Genomic DNA, 20034 nt, shown 5'->3' on the forward strand with positions numbered 1-20034 from the left:
ATTCAATACGCTGGAAGTATGAATTAAAAAAAGCCTTCGGTCACAACTTTTCGTGTTTCATTAGATACACGCTGCATTTCAGACCCTGTAGGCTCATCATCAGGTGTTATTTGTCTTAATACATGCTTTATTCTTTCTCTTGAATGGAACGAGGTGAAATGCATATTACTGTCATAAAAGGTTTGATGTTAGGTTATTTATTTCTTAAGTCAAACGTGGAAAATCTGTGCGAAATAGTGGGAAAAATTAACAATGGGAACTTACTACATAACCCAAGAAAAGTGTTTTTAACTTTTTGACACTGTCACAGATTATTTTCTCCATCCTGTTCATACAGAACTCTTCACTCAAGAGTCATATTTGCATACACATGTTTATAAACACTTTAGAGATTTTTTGTGCATGGTGTGATCAAAGATGAATTTATTCATAGTGCCAGAGATCTAATTGTTAAACAATTGACACATGCAAGGGATAGCTTTGAAATAGGTCTTTAAAATTACTTAAATAACTGTGGCTAGCAAAATCTGTTAGTTCATTTAACATAGATGCTGATTTTTTGATTTTGTGGAGGTATATCTCCAATTGTTCTAACAGATTTAGGGTCTTACCGTTGGCTTCATTATGAAGTACTACCAAATTGTTCTCTAGTCTGCTAATGACATGTTTTGTTTCCAACAAACATTGTGCAATAACTAATTTTTTACAGTGATTGAGACTCAAAACATTTACAAGTTTTTGAAAATGGGTCATGAAATTTCTGCCTGTTTTCCCTACATAGTAGGCAGAACAACTGGAGCATGATACTTTGTCCATTCTATTGTTGTTTCATGTATGTTTATTTTATTTTATTTTATTTTATGGTATGGACAAGTAAGTTTCCTAATTTACTGTTAGTTGAGAACACAACAGTTACATTTTTTTTTCTTTTTTTTTTTAAGGTCAGCTATTTTTTGTGATATGGGATCCAGGTATGGGATATTGGCAAATATTTTCTCTTCTTTCACAGTGTGGCCATTTATGTAACTGTTTGAATTGTCAATCATTTGGCTGTGTAGCCATTGCTTATGGCAATACTCTTTGTTGTACCTATCTCATTCCTGAGGCGGTTTTATTCTAAACCAAGACAGTGTATTCTAAGTAGCATGGACCTAAATGAAGCATGTTTCTGTGTGGTGGGACGGCACGATCAGTTGTCAGTGTTACATCTGTGCATGCGTGTTTTCTGTGTATGCTGGTTTTGTTGGTGGCTGGTGATTTTAAGATCCAAGAAATTTATGCTTTTCTCGTCTTATGTTCTACTGTAAATTTTTTGTTTTTGGGGAAAAAACTGAATCCTGCTAATAGTTCTTCAATCTCCTGAATGAGATTTTCACTCTGCAGCGGAGTGTGCGCTGATATGAAACTTCCTGGCAGATTAAAACTGTGTGCCGTTTCATATGAAACTTCCTGGCAGATTAAAACTGTGTGCCGTTTCATATCAGCGCACACTTCACTGCAGAGTGAAAATCTCATTCTGGAAACATCACCAAGGCTGTGGCTAAGCCATGTCTCCGCAATATCCTTTCTTTCAGGAGTGCTAGTTCTGCAAGGTTCACAGGAGAGCTTCTGTAAAGTTTGGAAAGTAGGAGATGAGGTACTGGCAGAAGTAAAGTTGCGAGGATGGGGCGTGAGTCGTGCTTGGGTAGCTCAGATGGTAGAGCACTTGCCCGCGAAAGGCAAAGGTCCAGAGTTCGAGTCTCAGTCCGCCACACAGTTTTAATCTGCCAGGAAGCTCCAATCTCCTCCTTTTTTTTTCTTCATCAAATAGCTGCAACATATCATCAACATATCTCTAGTAACATTCTCTGGGAATGTGGGTCTCACAGGAGGCGTGCCACAGATAAATCCCTGCAGTCGCACTATCCTCTGTGTCCTCGGTGGCTCAGATGGATAGAGGGTCTGCCATGTAAGCAGGAAATCCCAGGTTCGAGTTCCAGTTGGGGCACACATTTTCAACTGTCCCCATTGACATATATCAACACCTGTATGCAGCTAAGGGTAGTCATTTCATTGTATTGATTTAATTGTAATTTCATGTACATTTCAGACTCCTTTCAGTAGTGTAAAAGTAAGCATAATACCAATGTTACTTATTACATGCATATTCCACCAAGTGGGAGATGCTGAAGGAAGAAGTTTGTCATGGTAAGGGTGCAGCGAATGTTGCTAATTGCAAAGGACAAGAGTGGGAATGTAGAAATGGAGGAAGTGGACTTACGTAAGGTTACAGGGATGAAGTTACAGTTGTCCAAGCATGGTTGTTAGAGAGGGTCAGGACTGCTGTGCAGTGAAGTTACTGCTGGGTCGGAAAACGGGAAAGTATTGTGTGAAAGAGGTAATTAGGCCTGAGCTGTGCTTCCAGCAGGTGGAGGCACACTGTTTGTACTCAAAATTCGAAAAAGTAATAGTAAAAGCCAGCTGCTATGAAGAGGGGAAGCTCATGGCAGAGGAAAGGCTGGAACTGGACAGGAGTGGATTGCTAATAAAAGAGACATCAATGAAAATAATGAGACCTAATTTCCTTCTATTTGCCACAATTTTGGGAATAACACATCTGAGCTTTTTACAGTATCAGCTGTATTGGCCAGAGGGAGGCTTGACAGTGTTACCAGCCACAAACCTGGCTGCTTTGAGTAAGGCTTTAGGACCCGAGTTAATTCAATCTGTCGACAAACTCTTTATCGAGCACGAAGGGCAAATCTCCATGGAGACATTAATGTAACATGTGGATCAGTACACTCAAAACCAGTACCAGAAAGAGACAATATTGACCACTGTCATACCAAACACCATAATGACATTTACTCTGAAGCACAGTTCTTGTTTACATATTATGAAACGGACAGTTGCTACTCAACACATAGCAGAGACGTCGAGTCACAGATAGGTACAACAAAGAGAGATTTTGGCCAACAAGGCCTTTGTTGAAAAAAGACGGAACACACACACACACACACACACACACACAACTCTGGCAACTGAAGCAGACTGTGGTCATGTGTGGCCAAAAGCTCATTTTGTGTAAGTCTTTTTGTTGTGCCTACCTGCGACTCGGCATCTCGCTATATGGTGAGTATCAATTACCCTTTTCATAATACTGTTACATTCCATCCTGGATTTTCCATTGCTTAATCTTGTTTACATATGCAAGAAGTGGAACACGAGACAAACATTGGATCAACCCACTGCTCAAATCCTGCCAGACTGGATTCTCGGAGCCTAAGAGGTAGCAGACAGAACCATAACTAAGTTAAGGTAAGCTAAAAAGGAACTGCCACAGCTTACAATAAGCATAGCATAACTAAATGCAGTAGTAAGAGCATTTTTGAGTGAATGAGTGAACTAGAGCCAACTTGGCCAGCTGCCAGAGAACTTGTCACTCTGGTTTGCATAAGGATAACCTAGCTCAAGGCAACCCGAGGGACCAGATCTTGTTAAAGGAGAGAGCAATGCAGCACATCGACTGTGTTTGGTCATAAATGTGCAAAGTTGAAAATGAACTGCAGCCATGCCAACCAAAGGCAAGTGCAGGTGTTATACTTGCACTTTAGAAAATATAACACAGCCTTTGCAATGCTGCAAAGCAAGGCAGCCTGTCAAGGTGTGAAAACAGCTGACAATGCAGTACCCAATCGGTAGATGCCCTCAGCCTTTCCACACTATTGGCCACCGAAACGTTTAGCACATGTGTGCCGCAAGGAATAGCAAAACCCAAACAGTGCAGCTCGAAAGCATACACCATATTTAGCTGTTTATAATATGAATTTTTTTCCCAACCTCATCATTGGAAAAATATGGGGTCATCTTATTCACAGATTAAACTGTTGCTGTGAAGGTCAATGTTTTTACATTGTTTAATAGATCAATATGGGGTCATCTTGCACTTACAGATGAAGCTTTGGCTGTTGAGATTTTGCACAAATTTATTTTGAAAAATCCAGAAAGGTAGTACTTTGCAAACAATACTTGAGTTTGCATAGGCTCGAGATTTCCCAATAAGCTGAAGCAGTTGATACAGTATTGACTTTGTTCAAACAATCACGTGACATTTGACTCGCGGCGCCAGTGCAAGAGATACACAAGAAAATTGACAATTTTTTGAAAAACAGGAGGAAATTACATTAAATTCTATCAACTTAACAAACTTTTGTTGTATCTGAACAGGTTTTCAGTACAAGCTCTCATACATGTATGGATATTGTAGACAAACATTTATGCTGGTTCTCAAGTAAAGGTGACACTTCAAAAGCTAAAATCTTGTCCTTCAAAAACCATTACTTTATTCTGAACTCAGAGTCAATATTTTATTGATTATGAGAAACTGTAATGTTTAACCAAGAAGGTTGCAAATGAGAAATTCGGTTGCTGTTCATGTATTAGAATACCGGAGAAATACATTACCACTTTTAATCAGCTTTAGAGCAAGATATGACATTAAGATAAAACAAGAAAGAAAATTAATCCAGAATTAAAACTCTAACAGTCACATTAGACTGACTACAATTGTTATCGCAAGAATAATTTACAGTGGAAAGACCCGTCGTGGAGAGTGCACCAACAGACATCACTATATTGCAGGATGAGCGGAAGTTTGAGAATTGGACTGAATTGTGACTGCCACCTTTTATTTACTTATTAGTTGCTGCTGTTATATATGATCTGCACGCTAGAAGATATTTCCATCCATGTCTCACTGTTGTGCCAGCACAGCACTATGGAATGTGATGCCAGCTTGGTGAGAATTACAATGAGTGTGGGGAGGGAAGAGTACGCAGGCAGTGAATTTCATCATTGCAGCCAACCATGGGAATGTATGCTGCATACTTTGGCTTTTTATGAGCATGTAACACGTTTAAATTGCAGTTTGTCTGAATCCATTTGTACTCAGAACTGAATTGATTGTAAAACTGCACAAGTACTCAACAACAGCATACATTTCAGCTAAACGATCAGACTGGGGTCAGTGGCATACCATGTATTTCATGCAGAAATTTTGTCAGCACTTACCATTAGGTATGATGAGAATGATAGGGTGGGTGTCAGTTGCTGGTTGTATAAAGCCAATGAGAGAGCAGCAAGCAGACAATATGTTTGGAAACAAGAGACAATGTAACTGTTGTGTACATAGTTCCACGTAGTCAGTGCGTACACAACTTTCCCACTAGAGCGCGCCCCGCTAAGCACAACAGCGCAGGCACAGCGCTCGTCCGTCTCCGCACTACGAGATGGCGCTGCCTTAGAGACAGACCGAATTCCGCTTCCGCCGATCCGCCTATTAATATGTAACGCAGCCAATGAGATTGCTGCTAATGTAGAACCTTTTCTCCTCGCGGATCACACTCGTGCAGTGATACCTGAACGCGCGAGGTATTATAACGAGTGTACAGACCTCCGATTAGTCAGTCTGCATTAGTCTGCATTTGTCTGTACCAGTCTATAGTCAAGTTTCAGTCTGCGCCTAATAAGATTATCATATTCCTGTACATAGCCATGAAGATAAATGTATAGACACTTTTGTCAAGTATCAGAGACATGTGAGAGTAAGATTAACGTACCAAGACCAAAGGAACTTCATACTGTCAATTGTAAACAGCATTGAGAATCAAGTTACGCAATGTCTATGCTTTTTATTATTTTAATAAATATGTGTGAAAATTAATCAAGTTCTATTTAAAGTTGGTCACCGTCAATCTGCTACTGTAAGCATGCAAGTGGCACTTCTATTGTCTGACCTAACGGCAGAAGATAAACACGCCACGATAAGACCACGAGACATATTGCTGACACTCGCCTACTTCGTTAGAGTGACAAGTCAAATAATCTGATGGTGTGTGTACCGAAGGCACATTCTCAAGTCAATATATAATCAAAATCCGCCGAGCATTCAGAAAAACAAACAACTGTGTTCTCAGGTGACACTATAACCACAACCACAGAAATTGCAAGTTATTCGGAAAAAGCAGCCAAATATTTGTGACAACGAAAATATAAATTTCACAGCTGCTCTGTTAGGATGACAATGACGACGATTAAAAACAGTGATACCAAAAACAACAGGTTAAGTAAACAAATAATGCAGTGAAGATAAAAATTAAACAAACAATTTATTTTTGTTTTTTATTTCTCCATATACTACAAAAATGTAGACAATCAATAATTAGCTTAAGTTCAGAATAGGTGTTACGTAAACTTTACATGCAGATACATTGCATCAATAAAAGTTTGTAATTTTGATTAGCCAGAATATGTTAAAAAATTAATTTTTCTCGAGGAGCCTCTTAAAATAAAAGGGGGGTTGTCTTACATTCGCAGTCATCTTACACTATGGTAAATACCTATCCATTTATACAAAAGTCACCTCTCTTAGTATCACAGCTCTATCGCCAGGGCACTGTGTCACTTGGCTGCCATCTATAATGCTGTCCACAGGCCACAATACGACTGCAGAACCTGGAGTAGCTGCCACAATGGGCTAGCACCGGCCCTAGGAAGAAGCTTGCCAGCCATCGACTGGCGGCGGGAGAGGGAAGGGGGGGGGGGGGGGGGGGAGTGCAGGGTGCACAAGCCAGGCCATAATGTTCATGGCCGCAATTAGCTGAGGTCACCCAGAGCTGGAGTCACTAATGATGGAAGCCGAAAGCCGTTGTTTCATGGGCCACTGCCTAGCCGACGCTGTGCCCTGTCAACATTGCAGGGTGACAAAACACAGGAGGCCGCTAAAATCCTTTGCCAAGCTGCTGATTCTTGTACTGAGCTATAGTGGGGGGGGGGGGGGGGGGGGGGGGATAATAAAGTTTTTGGAATTACAAGCTGATTAATTGGTGCTGCATGACATCCCCCCAACCCATCTCCACCAGTTCCCCTTACAATATTAACCATCTTCCATTTAACATACATCAAGCGGAGTTGGTATTTCTTGTGGATGGCAAGTGGTGTTATTAATCTGGTTAGAAATACAGAAGAGTAGAAACTAAAGATAAGGTTTTCAAGAGAATTAAAATTTGGTTCTCTTCAAATTTTTTCTCTCTTACTTGAAAAACAGGTTATTCAATTCTGTAATGCAATATATGAATAGGGTGGATTGTTCCAAATTTTTTGTTGTATAAGTAAGTATTCAAGAGCTGGATTCAAACTGCACCTACACATTTGCAACTGAAATTTTTCATAAATAATCCATGACAATTTGAGAACAATTCTGGTGTCCATGGGAACAACAAAGAAACAAAAATGATCATTGGTATTTCTTTCATTTGCTAGCATAGCTCTCATGCCATATCATAGTAAAATATATAAAATTTGACTTACTGTGTCCACAGATCCCACTCCATCATCATCATCTCTTAATTTCTTTGAAGTAAGAATCATCTCACATTCAAGTCCCAAGAAACCACGGTCATTGCACAGAGCCGAGACCTGGGGAGGTCCAGCAAGGAACTCTGGTGATTCTCCCAGTAGATTATTAAGTGATCTCACTGAACACACACTCACAGCACCTGAGTGTCTTGCGATGATAACTGCCTGGTTATGGGAACAGAAAAGATAAGCTCACTGTAAAACAAAGAAAAAGTCTATGTTCGAAGTAATCAACAGATTCAAATAAAATCTCTCTAGCGCCTTTGTTAGGAATCAAAAAAGGAATATTTATACAAAATTTTTGTTGTTGTCCTATTTAGAAATGAATTATTCTGCTGAATAGGTCAGTGCCATAAAAAAAAAAAAAAAAAATAAATAAAAAAAAAATGGCGTATTGTGTATCTGCAATAAATTCAAATATCCTGTAACAAAATTTGCCTGCTGCGCTTTAATCATAACTGCATAAAACTTGGTAAATGATATAAAAAGGCATAAACCAGAAGCAACAAGTGCAACTGATATACAATTTACAATTTGACTGTTGTTAAAACACTGCGTGATCTAAATGAGTGATGGGGGAAGCACAGCAGAATTCCAATATCGCATCACATTATATGTGCAATACGCTATCATATGTCATCTCGATCAGTCATCACCATTTATTTCACCAACAAAAATTAACGGTTGAAGAATACTTTTACTTTGCTCACCTTCTCTGACCACCAATTTGCATCTACAGGATAGAAATCCAAATCAGCAAATTTGGAATTGAAACGATATCGCTTTCTATCTGCCATATATGAAAGCTGAGGATTTCTAGCACTGAAATCTGGCTGGTCATGAAGATTCCAATACCTAAAAAGCCTGAAATTGAAATAACAAAAGATAGACACATGATCTGTTTCTTACTTATAATACTCACATTTTACAACTATGCACATGATGTTTGTGGAAGGAAGATAGGTTGGAAATCAATATCATCTCAGCAGTTACCTCTACAGAGGTATCACACTAGTTCACTTCCAGAAGGATAAGGGGAAGCATCAGCAGCAGACTTACTGAAGAACCACTTGCTATTGCCCCCATTTACATTCCATCCACTGCTAACTCCACCACCAGATTCTGCCATGATCATCTCAGTCCACCACATCCATCAATTTTTTCACCTTCTGCTTCGATGGACCTTTCTTATCTTTCCATTCGATTCATCTCTGCTCATTACATATTTTTCTATTGTCAGTTACGCACAAACACTGAGGCTGACAGGAAGAGGCAAATCAATGGTCTGTCGCAACTAAGGAGTGGAAGGTGTACAAGGCAATGAGAAGGTGGGAACATAGTCTGGGATGGGGGCAATGACAAAATGAAGACTGAAGACGGTGGTACTCACAAGAAGGAGGGGAGGTGAGGAAATGGTATCTAAAGGGTTTTAGCACAAGAAACCTGGAGTGAAAACTGAAATGAGAACAAAGGGAAGGGGTAGAGCAACATGCAAGGGAGGTGAGGAGTGTGAAGCACAGAAGGAGGGACAGTATGGGGGACACTATAGAGGTCAAGAGGGCCAGGAGGGTACACAGAGAAGGGCTTGACATAGGGCAGGTGAGGAACCACTGAGGAGGCAGGGGAGGGGGGCACAGTGAGGGGGGGGGGGGGTGGAGCACAGAGAGGACGGTGGCGGGGGCCACAGAGGTGAAGTGGAGCACCGGGAGAGACGTGGGGCTCAGAGGGAACATGGGGCACAGAGGGAACATGGGAGAGAGGGAGCAGAGGCAAGACCAGGGAATGAAGGTAAATGTACATACACACAGGTTAGCAATGTGTTTGCGATTAGCTGATGAACAACTTAAAAAAAAAAGAAAGAAAGAAAAAGTGACGCAGTGAGCCACACCATAGCATTCTGCGAGTTACAGTGCTTGTGAGCATGTTCACACTAATTAGTGCAAACAGTTCTGTTTCCACCAAGCCTGAGTGGAAAAACCAGTAGAAAAACCAACAGACAGCTCCCTCTAAGCAGTACATGAAATGCTTGTGAGCAATGTGCACACTTGTGAATAACGTACTTGTGAGCAGCTCGTGAGACACACAGAGCTGCGCAAGTGAGTAAACACCTTAGGGAGTAAGGTTAATGTTACTGGGCAAGAGGAAAATAAAGTTTTAAGGGAAATGGAAAGTAAACAACTTGAGTTTTAAGCCCAGTGTATTGCAATAACAGAGGATAAATTGGCGAGACAGTTCCCAACGGTGTGGGTCGTGATGCTGAAGTCATTACTGTTGTTGTATGCATTAATGACTTCAACAGATTCCTCAGCATCTATCCCATTGATCTCCTGGAACATAATTTTTAAGACTTCCACACCTCCGTCTTCATCCACTACTTCTACACTGTTTGAGGACATGCACTCATGTTACTTGTGTTATGTCTCTAATGCCATCCACCCACCTTCTATTAGGTTAACTTCACGACCTTTTCTCGTTTTTTGGAATCAAGTAAAGAATTTCCATATTCCATCTACCATATATTTTCCTGGCTCCATGTCCATCTCCCTTTCATCTTTATTATAGGCATAATTGTCTATTTCTCTACAGTCTGTTCTTTGGTCTATATGTTTTGCTTTCCTATGTCTCTTACTCACTCCAAACACACAGTCTATTGCTCACTGACCAGCTCTCATTTTTTTCACATTAAAGCTCCACACACCGTTTCTATAAAGCAAAATTTGTAATACTGCCACAAACTGTGCTTCTTAAGAGAAGAAATACAGCATTTTATGACAACCAGAACTGTCGGATCTAATACACAAAAGATAGAAGTCATCAATGTCAACCCCATGGTAACAGAGAATGTTGAAGAAGTGTATCTACATTTATCACCAATCTTCACACCAGTCAAATGCGCTGTGAAGAATGGACTCTGCCAACTTGGATCTACACCACCATTGGCAAATGCCAATCCAGCATCTCACCGAAGCAGGTACAGCTAAATCATCTACGAAGTACAATTGGCTGCAGAAGAACAGACATGTGGACAACAGAAGACAACACACTGCTTCATTTTCACTGTGGGCATCTTGGACACTTTGTTTGTTACTGCAAAGAAAGAAGATGAGTGTTCAACAACTATCCACTCACAATAGTCCTCTTCATTACAGTCAATTTCAGACAGTTATAGTAAACTTGTATTGCTGTATCCTGGATAAGGTCGATCCTCACGTGCTACAGCCATTCCTCATCACTATATAGAGGTACCAGCTGCTTGCCTAGCCACAAAATTTAAGAACACTAAGCGAGGCAACCATCTATAGAGGTGAGGCCACCACAGGCAGAAATCCTCCAAGGGCAACAGTCACCTGGATGACAGGAAATCTCGTTAACATCGTTATCAATGGCCAACCTGTCTGAGTGCGAGTCGACTCAGGGGCTTCTTTTTATGCAATGTCGAATGCTTATGGTCACCACCTAAAGAAGACTACTTTCCATGAAATGAAAGCAATGGTGTTGAAGGTCACAAATGGTAAATGTGTCCAACCAACAGAAACATATATCGCAAAAATAACTATCAATGACAAAACATAGTCCTTCAAATCTGGCCACTTTAACAGAATGTTGTCATAACATTATTCTGGGATGGGACTTCTTTTAGGCATCACAAGCAGTCATAGATTGTGGAAGATCAGAGCTGTAGATTGATGAACCTAATCCAAAAGCACAGATATCAAAGATTGCTTTGAGTTGTTGTTTGCTGGTGAAGACAATGTTATCCCACCACAACCAGTGAGACGAGTTCCAGTTGATAATCGAGATGTTCAGTTAAAATTTGAAGCTTTTATCAACTGCAAAAAGCTGCTCAGACTGACTAAAGAAATCTCCATGGGAGTGATAATCATCATACATGGTCAAGGAGATCTTTGGATCATTGTCATGAGCAGCCACAACCACCCCTAAAGCTATGTGAGAAGGGACTGGTGAACCAGTCCAGAAGGAACAGCTTAGTGTCATCAACAAAGAATTGTTCTCCTCCACCACCACCACCACCACCACCACCACCACCACCACCACCAACAATGCAGGGAACGAATCCACTGTCAAAATGCCAATAGGGTCTGGCCTGAGTGACAATCATCATTTGTGAGTGATAGCCATTCTGCATCAATTTTCCATTGCTTTCAAATCCAGAGTGGACAAAAGACTGATTATGTAGCCCATGGTAAAACATGTAGATTATCACCTGCTGAATGAGCGATGAGCCACGAGGAAGTGGAGAGGTGCTGCAAGATGAAATCAATGATCCTTCAGAGTGTCCTCGTTGTTCTCTTGTGGACCTTGCAAAAAAGGATGTAAAAATTCTGTGTCTACCACAAATGACTGAATAAAATCATGAGGAAAGATGTCTATGCACTACCGTGCAAGGATGACACCAAAAGCTGCTTGAAAGGAGCAAAGTATTTCTTAAGTATGGACATGGAAACAGGGTATTTGCAAATTGAGATTGGTGGGGCCAGCCAGAAAAATACTGCCTTCTGATAGTCCCTATGACTATAAAGTTATGCCATTTGGACAATGCAGAGTTGCCCCAAGTTTCCCCGAGTGAAATTCCCAGATATTTCCCCGATTTCCAGACAAGTTTTAGCATTTTTCCCTGACAAATTTTGAGATCTCAGGGGTAAGTTAAGACTTAAGTTGACAATCTGTCTTTACAGCTATGATACAACAGCACAAATGAGTAAATATCTAAAAAAAACTTGCAAGCAGATGGCACTTCCTGATGTGAGCAAAAATATGAAGTGCTACCATCAACATCTTTTGTAATGAACTGTTCTCAGATGGAGAAAACAAGCCAAATGGTATATATGTTTCATCAAGACCACTGATGTTATTTTATTTCAATAAAACAAAACACATTTGGTGGCAAAAATACACACTTCCTTGCAGCTGCAAGATAGATTTAAAATACCTTCACAGATTTCAGAAATAACCTCAAAAAAAAGTAGGTCTCTTGAAAGAGGGAAGAATTGTGTAAACCAAAACTGTAGGTGACAACCAATAAAGTGTAGGTTCTAGTATGTTCATTAGTGTTGGTTATTATCCACTGTGTTCTATCTACTATTTTACAGGTATTGTGTGATTTTTCTCTTGAGAAATATATTGATACATATTGTACAAACCGCCAGTGACTGACATAATTTTCTTCTTCTTATCAGTCCCACTTTCCAACATACAAACTACTTTTTAAGTGTCAAAATATTCTAGAACAAATAAAATGTCTATAAAATGCTACACTGTACAACATGCTTGCAGTGAGACAGTCACAATTCCTGAAATCCATTGCCTATGGCCTTCAGCCTGCTGAGGGGCACCGCAGTCCTGGGTCCATGGATAAACCATGAAAATCCACCACATTACACCACACACAAACACGCCCGGCCTGCAGGCAGATCGGTGACTAGATCCGACTGGCAGGGTCTGCACATTAGTGAGAAACGACGGCCTTCAAATCGGCAGGCCCGATCCATTAGTCACTCCTGTAAAAATGGCCGGCAGTTTTGGTCTGTCAAGGAAATCCACCCCAGTGGCCAGCTATTCATAAGCCACAGACAGCATATGATGAAATGAGACCATGATGATGAATCCATGCAACAGATAACTTGTGCGAATACTCTGAGAATCAATAATAATGATGATGGTAGCAACTGACTATAAAGATTACCTCTGAGCCGCAGAAAGGCACTTAGAAAAGACAATCATACTCTCGCAACTAAATTTTCAGCCAAAGCTTTTTTCAGAAAACGAGAGCACGCACACAGTCACTCAGACACAACTCATGCACACATCACCACCATCTTCAGCCGCTGTGTCAACGATCTCTGAGAATCAGACACAAACAAACCACACCTCACACCTCTCTGCCTCTCATTGGCAGATGCTAGGCTAGTGACAAGAAGTGGTGGCAGCACCGACTGCAAGCTAAGGAGGGTGATAAGAAGGGGAGAAGCATTAGAAATGAGGGAGTAGGGAAGCGGCAAATGTACTCAGCTGCACCCAGCCAGTGATGAAGCATGGCACTTCAGTAAACAAATCGCTTCATCTGCTGAGACAAAAACAAGATTTTCCAGAGTTTTTTTTTTTATTTTTTCAAATTTTGCTGATATTTCCCTGATTTTCCTGGCGCATTCGAAATTCCCTGATATTCCCTGATTTCCAGAACCTGTGGCAATCCTGCAATATAGTGTTCTGGCCACCTTTGATGGTTCGATACATTACATGGACAACATATCTTTGCTATGTGGATAACTTTGTCATTTTTGACAACATTTGAAGAACATTTAAACCACCTGATGACTGTGTTGAAGTGTGTTCAGACAGCAGACCTCCATATGAATCTGAGAAAATGCCTCTTCGCCATCCAAGAAATAAGAGCAATCACAGTTTTTCCGAATCTTTGACACATTCACAATGTGAGAAGTTTTCTTGGAATGTGCTCGTACTACTGTTGATTCATAAAAGAGTATTGTAGCATAGCACTTGCAAGAACTACTGCAGGGAGATGCCAAATTTTACTGTAACAAGGTGCAAGATAGATTTTCCTTGTCCTTAAGGAAGCATTTACATATCTTCAGTCATCACACTGTATGACAAGAATGCTGAGACAAAACTTCACACTAACACTAGTGCTTATGGAATAGGTGCAGTTCTAATACAAGTTCAGGAAGGTGTTACTTCCAGAGTACTCTCAAAGTCCGAGGTGAATTACTTGGCAACTGAGAAAGAGCACCTTGCAGCTGTCTGGGCCATCGACAAGTTCCAGCTATATTTATTTGGCACACCGTACACCTTTACAATGGACCAATATTCTCTATGTTGGCTGACTTGCCTAAAAGATGTGTTGCATTGAATGGCTAGATGGGCACTGAGGCTTCAAGAGAGCAGTCACAGTGGTATACAAAACAGATATAAACACAAGGACACCGACTGCCTTTCTAGGAATCCTTTGGGGAACACAACAGCATGGATGAAATCTCAGTCATTGGTCCATTAAATGACATTGCTGCTGAACAGTGGCAAGATCCAGCACTGCTGAAAACCATAGAAGCCTTGAAGGAGGAGGAACCAACTAAAGGAGAATTCCAGTTAATAAATGGAGCACTTTATAAGAGGAACTATGACCTAATGGGGTGCAGACCACTGCAACACATGCAGGAAGAGAGTCAGTGAGGTTCTTGACGGCACTGACAGAGATGAGGAGCCACACTGACTCCAGTACTTGGTTTCTTGGTTGGGGATCCACACAATGAACATCTTTATCAAGGTGATCCCACCCGATTCTTGATTTGGTTTAAATCTCGGGAATTTGCTGGCCAATGGAGTATGGTAACTCATTCTCATATTCTTCAGACCACACACCCATCATGCTGAGGAAAAACAAACTGCATCTATGGGTGGACATGGTCCCCAAGGATAGATGCAAGCTTGTGGTGATTCGTTGTGCCTTCCAGGATGAGATCACACAGGAAATGCCATGAAAACATTCCCCAGACCATAACACTCCCTGCTACAGCTTAGACCCTTCCAGTGATTGTTGCAGGGTATTTGCTTTTAGATATTTCACACCGATGGAGCATGAAACGTGATTCATCTGAAAAAGTCACCTTCCACTGCTCAGTGGATGTCCACTTGTGATACTGGCATGCAAATTCCAGCTTTCATCCCCAATGAACAGCAGTCAGCATAGGTGAATGAAGCAGGCACCTGCTGCAGAGGCCAATATGCAGCATCGTTTGCCGAACCATCGTCGAGAAGACACTGTTGGTAGCCCTTGGTTCACCTGGGCAGAGTTGCTCAACAGTAGCACACCTATTTACCTATACACATCTCCACAGCTGTTGGTCACCCATCATCTATGGCAAATGGTGCTCCACAGTTATTTTACAAACTTAGCTGTTTTGGAAATGTTTACGCACTTGGCTCGAAAGCAAATGATCATACCCTTTTGTATGTGAGATAAATCACTCCGTTTCAGTATTACGTCAATGACTGCACTGTTTCCCATGTCCCCCAGACATGCTTTATATATACCATCTGTTGGTAGTACTGCCACCTGCCATCTGTGAGTGTTTATCGCATGATGATGTTGAACACAGGAGGTGATCACATTTACGTGAGCGGACCGTGTACTTTTTCCTCCCTTTTCTTATGAAGTATAACAATTACAGCATTATTTCCATGGGGAACTGTTTTCCATTGAACATGTTCTGTCAATAAATTTGTAAGTTCCTTGCAGAGAAATTTTCCTCCAACTTTATCAGTTTTACTTAAATATCGTCATCTCACAGTGCCCATCCTTTCCATATCTCATGTGACATTGATTCTAGAATGTTATTATTTTCATTATTGTCTATATGTGTTCCTGAATCATCTGTCGAACTACAAAAACATTTGAAGAAATCTTCAAACACTTGTACAATTTCTTTATTGTTATCAGTTACTGTGCAAACTGTCAGCACTGATAAAATGTCAGATCTACCTACTGCAACGGGACGGTAAATAATGAAGAAGTGCAGTTGTAGAGTTCACACAAATGTGCATATACAAATGTTGGTTAAAAAATGTTATTGCAAATTTTAGCTCTCGCGTAAGTCTCAGGGGATGATTTCCACACTTGGTGCATTAGTACACTTCCACACCCGCGCATTTGTTATAGTCTTTGAATTAATTATTCACTCAGACATAAGTACAGTTTATGCTAGGGAACAAAAATTAGGCGATTATTATACTAAAATCAGTTTTTCACGACACAGTTCAATCACTACTTATTGTCGTCGTTCTTTTCTTTCACACGATGAAATTAGCACTGGTGAGACAGTTTACAGTTTTACTTTAATAATAATTTGACTCCAAGCCTCCAATAGCAGTAATGTAGGCTGCTATAAACTAAAATTACTCAATCAATTCAAACAGAACCACAAGTCCCACTGTCTTTCATGTTCTAACAGTTTTGGCATGAAATCACAGTTTGCCACATGTTCACTTACGACTATGTGTACTTCATAAATCGTACTCACACAAATAATCGTAGCACTTCCAGTTCACCAAATATATGCTTGCACACTTGCACTCTTAAACAATGCTCTTTGTCGAAATAAATCGGCGCAAAAAAGAATTCTCGAACGACCACATGGGCCACCCTCAAGTGGGGCTTGCTCGCCACCCACCCTCCAAAACGACTGCTCAACGACTGACCCCTGGCCAAGATGGCTGCTCGCTTATATAGGCTCAGATGTCCAACCCCCTGGTTATTTAAGTACCAGTCTCACCAGTTAAGGTTACAAATTTTGATACATACATCCCTTGACAGAAATAAGTACACCATCGGAACCGTGCTAAAAAGTACATCTTATTTACTATGTTACATTAATTTCTAGGATTATTCTATCACACATAAATCAAGTTTTAGTTTTTGTAAAATTTCGCCACTTAGCGTAAATTTGTTTGTTGACATCTGTGTGGCAAAGTTTTAATATAGGACTGCATTCAGCACCATTTTTGGACATAATCTATAGTGATCTACACATTGCGCTGCTCAAAATCTTCATATCATAATAATTAATTAATTATGGGTGATAAATGTTAATAATAATTTGCAGACAATGAAAACTATTGCAAGTTAAGTGTATAGTATAACTTAACTAGTTTAAATTACGTGTGATGCCACCCAAAATATTATACAGTGCCATTCCTTATGTCATGTATTTTCTATTGAATATTATAAACAATTTTCCCTAAAACTTTGTTTATTGCTCTTTACGGGGTTAATTATTTATGAATCTTAACATATGACTATGGCACTTGATCTGCTATGATGAAACATTTTTAATGAGTGCTCCTCATCCCTGTAAGCCGGTATTTACTATTTTTATTAATCTTTCAGTATTCGTGATATTAACCGACTTTGAGTTTACTATAACTTCTGCATCTCGTGACTTGAAATAAAGATCGATCTTTCAGAAGGTGCATATTGCTGACCACAATCCTCGCGCAGGTGCGGCACGCGCTTCCGCAAATCGCGCGCCGTGTAGTGCGCTCGCTCTCCACAAAGCAATCCTTGCATACTAGAAACATCCATCTAGTAACAGGGGTTTGTACCTTCACACTACTAATGGCTTCTAAACATAAAAATGGAAAGTCCTTGGTGGAATGCACATAATTAATGGAAGCAGTAAAGGTAACAGCTCAAGATTTTAGCAGAGGTGCTGAGGGGCACATGAAAAGACTTAGGAGATTACTAGCTTTCTGACAAATCTGTCTTCAGAAGTGTAGAGCATTCACACACAGAGCTAGAGAGCATGCCCTTCCCTCCTCACTCATGGTGTTTATGCACATGCGAACCTTAATTATTATCGAGGTATTTTTGACTATACAATTATGAAACTTCCATAAAATTAATAAACTGACCTGTGGTTTTTGTGTATAAATGGTTTTACTGACAGTAAGAAGTCACAAAAATATTCTGAACTACTTGTAGAATAATGAAGAATGAAGAATTAGTTCAGTTGAGTGACGGTACAGATATAGGCAACACAGTCAAAATATTGTATTTTGATACGTATGGCCTTCGTCAGTAAAACACACACACACACACACACACACACACACACACCACCACCACCACCACCACCACCACAATGAATTTTAGCCCGAGACGCTGGAGCTGGAGGTTGTCTGTGCTTGCCTTCCTTGTGTGTGTGTGTGGGGGGGGGGGGGTTTACTGATGAATGCTATGGTCAAAAGCATATATGTGAGTGCTTTTTAATTGTGCCTGTCTGCAACTTGAAGTGTCTTCTTTAAGATAAGCAGGAATCTGTCTTTTCCTATATTGTTGATATTGCTACCTGGAGTTTCCATTGTTTGATTTTTGCAAGAAGTGCTTACAATGATTAACATTGGATACTAACATATCAACAGTCTGGATTGGACATCAGAATCTAACCTGGTCAATTTCCTTAATCCATATTAATATGCAATTAAGGACTTGCCCCAATTCTTGGCAGTCACTTTTTGGTCTCACTTATTATGCATACAAACATCCACTCCCATAAAAAAAAAATTAAAAAAATTGTGAAAAATCTGCCCCTCACACTCATAAGCATCATTCAGTGAGCTAGTTCAAGACCGTAGCAAACTACTGATCTATCACATAATCAATAACAAAACTATGAAGCAATGTTCTTTCATGACTTCACTACTGTTTCCTAACAAAATGCCAGTACTCATAAGAATGGAAGTTATTATTATACATTAAAAACCATTTTAAAACACACAAACTTGCCTCAGCAACCCTCATTGATCTCACTAACAGCCCCCTACATGCCACAGAAATAAGTCTACAAGGGCCCAAAGGAGCCAACAGCAGCACTGTGCCATGACTATGACTCTGAACATTTCTTAGTCACTGTCTTACTGCACCTTCACAAATAGGGAATTATCATCATTTCTGAAATACATATAGAAATTCTAATCACTCAGACATGGCAGAAATCAACAGAATTAACTCTTTACTTGAACAAAAGCAACTAGATAAACCAATCTCTTTATCACTACTGTGCAAGAGGATATTTGCTAGCTGACTGACCGCTAATTCATTCTCTACCTAAAATCTTACTTGAAGGTAGTAACAGAAGGATCTGCGTACAAGTCTCTCCACAGTTAACATTGCCTTTTTGAAACTGGAGGTGGAACATGTGTTTCAAATAGCTCTTTAGCTGTCTTCATGACAGTGCTCAGAGACCACCCTGTTCCTCCCAACAAGTTCTACGACAGCACTTCTAACTCAAACTGTGTCTTCTGCACGGCCATTCATTACCAAGACAGCATTAAATATTTCAACCTGACATGCAAGATCACATGGACAATCAGTGGCACACTTATATTTAATGTAACAACATGAAATATAGACAAACAGAACCATATTTTACATTACATTACTTGCAGTAAATAGCTTTTGCTATTGCGAACATTGTCCAAATAAGAATAGTGCCCACTTTAAGTCTTCTGCCTGGGTGAGATTCATTTTACTATCTGAAGTATTTGTTTCACAGATTATTTAGTAGTTATGCAGTTGCCCACTAACATGAAACTAGACTTTCTCAGTTTTACAGAATTCTCACTCTCTGACTTGACACTTGGCTAGATAAACATTTCAGCTTATTGAAGCTTTCACAAATAAGAGAGACTGGTTTTTCACTATAAGTAATCTATTCCACAGAACACTAAGAAATAATATTACACTTCTCACAAGTAATGTAACAGATGTGTTTCCACTCTTACCTTATACCTGGTAGATGCCACACAGAAATGGCACCATCTGAATGAAGGCATACCAGCAATTTCCCTTTTGGAGACACTTGCATTCTAAAAATTGTACTCTGAAAGGCAAAAAATAAAATATAGCTAAAAGATAAGCAACACACAACTTCTACTGTTTTAAGCAGTGTTACATGGAAGTGTGACATACTGCAGAATCACATCAAATGTTATGAAATTTTCATGGCATAAGCACAAAGGACATGGCAAACAAAATGGCTAGGGACTATTCAACAGATTCATTCTATGTAACAACTTTTACATTAATCTCAAATACTGTGACAC

General features: G+C 40.0%; 1 protein-coding gene across 2 annotated transcripts in view; it reads right to left on the reverse strand.

Moving 5' to 3' along the window:
* Positions 1–20034, reverse strand: part of LOC126190945 (NBAS subunit of NRZ tethering complex-like) — a 410919-nt gene that overhangs the window by 339680 nt on the left and 51205 nt on the right. For both annotated transcript variants that reach the window (XM_049931590.1, XM_049931589.1), the window contains exons 8-10: positions 19714–19811; positions 8106–8259; positions 7348–7560 (exon numbers count right to left, since the gene is read on the reverse strand). In XM_049931590.1, coding sequence (XP_049787547.1) covers positions 7348–7560; positions 8106–8259; positions 19714–19811 — 465 coding nt within the window. The remainder of the gene's footprint in view (positions 1–7347; positions 7561–8105; positions 8260–19713; positions 19812–20034) is intronic.

This window comes from Schistocerca cancellata, chromosome 6, assembly GCF_023864275.1.
Source record: "Schistocerca cancellata isolate TAMUIC-IGC-003103 chromosome 6, iqSchCanc2.1, whole genome shotgun sequence".
Classification (NCBI taxonomy): domain Eukaryota; kingdom Metazoa; phylum Arthropoda; class Insecta; order Orthoptera; family Acrididae; genus Schistocerca; species Schistocerca cancellata.